General features: G+C 40.2%; 1 protein-coding gene across 4 annotated transcripts in view; it reads left to right on the top strand.

The window, feature by feature from the left end:
- The first annotated feature begins 1,029 nt into the window (after window positions 1-1,029).
- Window positions 1,030-6,642, top strand: part of prex1 (phosphatidylinositol-3,4,5-trisphosphate-dependent Rac exchange factor 1) — a 98,182-nt gene continuing 92,569 nt past the window's right edge. For all 4 annotated transcript variants that reach the window (XR_015864739.1, XM_088407578.1, XM_088407577.1 and 1 more), the window contains exon 1: window positions 1,030-1,366. Coding sequence is in view for 3 of the 4 variants with exons in the window: in XM_088407578.1 (XP_088263704.1) it covers window positions 1,223-1,366 (144 nt within the window). In the remaining variant the exon portion in view is untranslated. The remainder of the gene's footprint in view (window positions 1,367-6,642) is intronic.

Here is a 6,642-nt window from a genome sequence, read left to right as displayed (position 1 = left end):
TATATATATATATATATATATATATATATATATATATATATATATATATATATATATAAATGCCCGCCAGATGGCGCCTTCACCTCATATTTACAAGGATTAGCCAATTGGATAGCTATTGGAGCATCAAAAAGAATAATGATGTTTTATTGTAAAGGTTTCTAGAAAATGGATGGATGGATATTGTAAGGTGGAAAAAAATAATCATATACGTACTTATAACTTTAATTAGAATGTTTGTGGTTGACAGCATTGCATCACTGATAGCTGACTCAGCTCCAATGTGAGCATTACAGCTTAAAAAAATTATATATATATATATATATATATATATATATATATATATATATATATATATATATATATATATAATATTTTATACGTCACCAAACCTGCACTGTAAGACAAAAATGACATTTTCATGTGTGTGTATAAAATCAGCATGTGATGCATTGGTCCTCGCGGGAGTTATAAACGTTTTTGTTTATGAACTTTAATGTTTAGTCTGATTTAAAAAAAAAAAAAAAAAGCATTGTTTTCACCCTTTTTTTATATTGGTGCTCCTGTGTTTACTATTGGAGATCAATCAACATTGATTATTATTTGTTGAATGTTTTTTTTTTTTCGTTTTAAGCATCAAACGATTCAATTGGTCAAAAATGTTTCTCGTTCAAACAAGAATGCCTTTTTTTGTTTCTTCAGGCACTTTAATATACCTTATGCTATTTTTTTCAGATTCAGAATAAGCTGTAACCTGTATAAACCCTGTAAAAAAAAAAAGAAAACAACAATAGAGAAGCACCGTCTTTATGTACGAGTCGAAAAATCTTTTCCTACGTTTCAATTGAGTGTGAAACGCTTTCCTGCGCACGCGCTCTGAGCCTCAATTGACTGGCTTGGCCCCTGCGTGTGACTGTGGGTGTCAACGTTCGCCACCGGGGGGCCACTGTAGAGTAGTGGCCCCTCCTCCCTCCTCGGGTGTCCGCCGTTGGGCTCTCAGCCGCCGGAGGGAAGCTCATACGAGCGGACTCGTTCCATCGTGCTGGTCGGTCTTCACGCGCGGTGCTGCGTGCATCTCCGTCCGGGGGTCCTTGTGCCGGATTCTTCGAAATGGACTGAACCGGACCAAGTACGGATACTCGACGCGAGATATTACTTCTTTTTTTTGCCTTCCAAGCGCTTGTTGCAGGAGCCCTTTTTTGAGGAGTAGATTCCCCCCAGCATGGAAGAGGAAGACGGGCATCCGGAGAACGCGGTCCACGCCGTCAAGGAATCGGACCGACAGCAAAGACTCAGGCTGTGTGTCCTCAACGAAACGTTGAACACAGAGCGGGATTACGTGCGAACTTTGCTTTTCCTTCAGTCGGTAAGTTCGGCTTCACCTCTCACACGTTTTTTTTAATTTATTTGTGTGTGTGTTCCCATCAACTCGTTTGCCACGCCAAACTCCATCCACGAATTCTTTATTTTGGACGCCACTTGACCAAATTTGTACGATCATGCTGATCGTTCTGATTTTTGGCTGTAGATGATAAGTAAATTAACCCCATTAATTCGGCGCTACAGACAACAACATCAAATTGCGATTTCCATGTTTAGTTTCCCCTCTTTTATGTTGCGAAAGCAGTTGTTTTCGACCGTAAAATACCAAGAATCTCACCGCGGTTTGGTTAGGATATCCGCGAATGCAGTTTCTGCTACTTTCCTAACTTCGCCTTTTCTTTTAAACCCGTCCAGCACTTTTGTTTTGCACGTGAGCACATGGTGCTTTTTATGTTTGACAGCTTTGTGTTTTTTTTCCATGCTGCTGTGAGTTTATCTGCATGGGGGCGTCGTTCTCACTTCCCCATTGTGTTTGACTGCTCAGGTTCTAAACAATCCCACTTGCAAGTAAATTGGTATTCATGAGCAATCAGCATTTAGACACCCCTTTGCCCCCCCTCCCAGACGAAGATAAGAAGCCCCCTTTGTACCACATTTCACCACGCATATGTCATCTTGCAAATTGCTCCTCACAGTCAGTTTTTGAATCCTTGTGCAGTATTTTCATCATTTTGGGGTCATTTTCTTCCACATCATTCCGGCAGTGTTTTAGCCCAATTCTGCTAGTGTCCTAACTAAGTAGTCAAGCCATGGCAAACTTTGATATGTTGTCACCATCTGGGTGAAATTTCAGCTCCCTCCTGTCTTTGATTGCTTTTCTTTTGATATGGAATGTCTTTGTGTAGAGTTCAAAGAATTGTACAAAATACTGCACAAAGGTTAATGCAATAAACGGAGTGCATCTTTTTGTGCACGCTCTCCCTTTTTTGTAACAAGGTCAAAGGTCAGACCCCCGCTTCGTGTGGCTCGCTTCGGTTTTGAAAGCAGCAGTCAGCAAACACGCTCTTGTTTTATGCACATGCCAGTGGTTGTTGTCCAACATGAACATTGGCAAGTGTTTGTCACATCGTTTCCTCTTTCTCTTCATTTCGGTCACATGTTTGTCTCCGCTTCCTCACACTGAAACAGGTCTCGTCATCCGTTTCAGGCCTACTTCACTCATATGTGATTGTCTAGTCAGTTAAAATTGTTTTGATGTGTTTAGTGTCCTTGATGGCGGCATTTGCTATAGTCTTGCATTTTGCTTCAGTTGGTTGTCTTTATAGTGAAGCATTGACAGGTTCAGCTTCAAGGTGTTTCATTTGGTTTATGGTGCCGTCAAGTGATCGGAAAGATGTGAAGTCGCGATGTTGTCGGCGTTTTACGTCAAATATGGAGGAAGAAACCTAACATTGTAAACAATGTTTACAATGCCGATGAAATGAAGCTTCCGTGCGCTGATGAAATGAATCTTCGTGAAGCACAGAAGCTTTCCAGCTAACTGGTTTGCTCGTGGTTCAAAGTCTCTTGGCTCTTCATGTAGTCATAGCAGTAGGTGTGTGTTAAGAAACGTCGCAAACACAAAGTTTATGATAGTGAAGACGAAATGAAGCTTCATGAAGCACTGAAGCTTTCTAGTCAATTGGTTTGCGCATGGTTCAAAGCACCGTGCTGCTTCTTGTAGTCACATCAGTCGGTGCACTGTGGAAATATGGATTAAGAAATGTCACATCACTCACAAAATGTTTTTGATATTGAAGACGAAAGGAAGCTTCATGAAGCACTGAAGCTTTCCAGTCAATTGGTTTGTACATGGTTCAAAGTTCCATGGTGCTTCTTGTAGTCATGTCACTAGGTGCATTGTGGAAATATGGATTAAGAAATGTCACATCATTGACACAATGTTTATGATACTGAAGACAAAATGAAGCTTCATGAAGCACTGAAGCTTTCTGGCCAATTGGTTTGCTCATGGGTCAAAGCTTCATGGTGCTTCTTGTAGTCATGGCAGTTGGTGTGTATTGCAAATATGGATTTGACAACATAACATCAAAAACACAAAGTTTATGATAGTGATGGTGAAATGAAGCTTCATGAAGCACTGACGCTTTCTGGCCAATTGGTTTGCTCATGGTTAGAGCTTCATAGTGCTTCTTGTACCGTAGTTATAGCAGTTGGTGTTTAGTGCAAATATGGATTTTGAAACATAACATCGTAAACACAATGTTTATGATAATGATGGTGAAATGAAGCTTCATGAAGCACTGAAGCTTTCTGGCCAAAGAAAGATACTTAAATATTAACTCGATATTTTAGCGCATTAAGGACATTCATTTTGAAATACTTAAGTATTAACTCGATACTTGAGTATCAGGGATTGACTCTTTAAAAAAAACGTGAAAATACATGCCTGGCACTGAATGAGTAAATTAATATACGCCATTTTAAAGTGAGTTAAGTGTACAATTTTACTGATATCTCAATTTCCATTTCGGAGATATAAGAGCATCGCAATTATGGATGAGTTTAAAAACCTCACAGTTGAAAAAAAACATACTCTGCTGGCGTAACAGGCGGCTTATCTCGCGTTGCAAGACGGGCCGAGGGAGCAGTTCAACCCCCCCCCCTCCCTTTACAAAACCCCCGACGGGATCAGTGATAATAAGCGCAGCCTCCAAGATTTATCGGACGTCATGTGAAAGCTGCCATGTCTCCATTTACGTGGAATCAAACCTTTCGATGTTTCTTTGCTTCGTCGTTAGCTTGAATAAAAGCCATGAAAATGGTGATGGTGCAGAATGACTTCAAGATTTTTTATTTTTTTTTGCCCATATCGCTCAGCCCCACAGCAAACAGTCATGTACATCCTTGTATTTGTATGTGTTTTCACATCAAAGGAAAGCATTGATAGGAGCTGAAATTTCACCCGGATGGCGACAGGATGTTAAGGTTCAACGGGGCGCAACAATTTTGTTATCGCACTTGCAGGAATGTGCCGTTCACGGGATAAAATTCCGCCGGATTGACGTGGAGGAAAATGAGCCGAAATACTGCACAATCGTTTAATAAAGAAATAAATAAATAAATAGTTCTCTTGCAGAGTCCAGCTGAGGCTGCCATCTTACCTCAGTGGGATTGGAGGCTTTGTAAGCACTTGGCTGACAGAGGTGTTGATAAGGGAGGGGGAGGGGCAGGGGGAAGGGGAGGGGGAGAGGGGGGGGGCTGCCTCGGGACATACATACATACACTATTTTTATGTTCTTATTTTTCACCTTCTGATTGCATTTCTTTCTTTCTTCGTTTTGTTTGTTTGTTTCTTTTCCTTTTTATTTTGTTCCTTCCTTACTTCCTTCCTACGTGTCTACATTTAATTTTTCACATGTCTGTTTCTTTCTTTCTTTCTTTCTTTCTTTCTTTCTTTCTTTCTTTCTTTCTTTCTTTCTTTCTTTCTTTCTTTCTGTTTATTTGTTCATTCCTTTGTGTCCATTTAATTTTTCATCTGTTTGTTTCTTTCTTTCTTTCTGTTTAATTGTTTGTTTGTTCCTTCCTTCCTTCCTTCCTTCTTCCTTTGTGTCTACCTCTAATTTTTCATTTCTTTCTTTCTTTCTTTCTTTCTTTCTTTCTTTCTTTCTTTCTTTCTTTCTTTCTTTCTTTCTTTCTTTCTTTCTTTCTTTCTGTTTAATTGTTTGTTTGTTCCTTCCTTCCTTCCTTCTTCCTTTGTGTCTACCTCTAATTTTTCATTTGTTTGTTTGCTTGTTTGTTTGTTTCTTTCTTTCTTTCTATGTTTAATTGTTTGTTCATTCCTTCCTTCCTTCCTTCCTTCCTTCCTTCCTTCCTTTGTTTCTACGTTTAATTGTTTGTTCGTTCCATCGTTCATTCCTTCCTTCTTTCCTTTTTTTGTTTCTATGTTCGTTCATTTATTCCTTCCTTCCTTTGTTTCTATGTTTAATTGTTCCTTCCTTCCTTCCTTCCTTCCTTCCTTCCTTCCTTCCTTCCTTCCTTCCTTCCTTTCTGTTTCTATGTTTGTTCGTTCTTTCTTTCGTTCCCTCCTTTTTTGTCGTTTGCTCGTTCCTTCCTTCCTTTCTTGGTTTCTATTCGTTTGTTCATTCCTTCCCTCCTTTTTTATTTCTGCATTTGAGGAAGATTGATCAGCCAGCCGCATAAGCCAAGTTTTAACACGCAGAATTGCATTTTTATATCTGCCATATTCTTTCGTACAATAATGAGCATAACAGGTGGACGTCACTTGGCTCGTGTTAGCTGTTCCGGCATTATTTAAAAAAAAAAAAAAAAAGAAGCGAGCAGACTGAACCACCGTCCGAGTCCATCCTCATTCACACATCTTCTCAACCAGAGAGAATCAAGTCAAGGTTATATCTCCGATTAGAAAACTCGATCAAACACTTTACAACTTCGGGTATTGTTGCTAAATTCAACATTACACTGATGAGATGTTCACTGACCACTCACAACGCGGGATATCTGAAACACGCTTAACCTAACGTGCAACAAATATGTAATTTACAAAAAATATGAAGCGTTTACAAAAGATGGGATTGATTTGTCCATTTTGGCCTTGGCGATCGCTCCGAGAGAGCGTCTGCTCTCCCGCGGTCTCATGGGAGCTTTGCAAGCCCTGCAGATATCGAACCTCGCTTCTTGCACTAATTAACACCCATTTATTTTTAACCTCCCGGAACTCTCCCCAGATCTCTAACTTTGCAAAATAAAGCAGCGCGGTAAGCACAAAAACAAAAAAATGGGTAGGTGGCGCTAAGCAGGCAGGGACGGCGGGAAGCAAGCGGGGGTCGCCGGCGTGAAAAAAGGAGCTTAGAGGATTGCTTTTGTGTTTGTTTTTCGAGGTGTTATCATTGCACATCTGAATTTTCCGCCCGAGCGAAATCCGCATCGTAAACAAGCCGGAGTCAATTGCTGTAGCGGCTTTTTTTTTTTTTTTTTCAGCGACAAATTCCCTTGTTAGCATCTGATCCCGCCTTACTGCTAAAGATTAGCGGGGATTTTTTTTTTTTTTTTTTTTATGGAGCAGCTTTGCGTTGAATCTTGCCGCGTACAGTAGCAAAATGTAGGCCATCTTTATTTCACTCCTTGTGAGGGGATTTCCCTATAGAAGCATAACAATGGAGATTGCCGCCATAAAAACTGCAGGGTCTTTTTTTGGGACACCCCCCAACACACACACACACACACACACACACACACTTTGTGACTTGTTCCCAGCAAAGCTCAAACTATAGTAGGGCTAAGACTGCCTCTTTTACG

Source organism: Hippichthys cyanospilos, chromosome 2 (genome assembly GCF_059441005.1).
Source record: "Hippichthys cyanospilos isolate Australia breed blue-spotted pipefish chromosome 2, RoL_Hcya_1.0, whole genome shotgun sequence".
Taxonomy (NCBI): Eukaryota; Metazoa; Chordata; class Actinopteri; order Syngnathiformes; family Syngnathidae; genus Hippichthys; species Hippichthys cyanospilos.
Note: the sequence above shows the minus strand (reverse complement) of the source record. Positions and strands in the feature narration are given on the sequence as shown.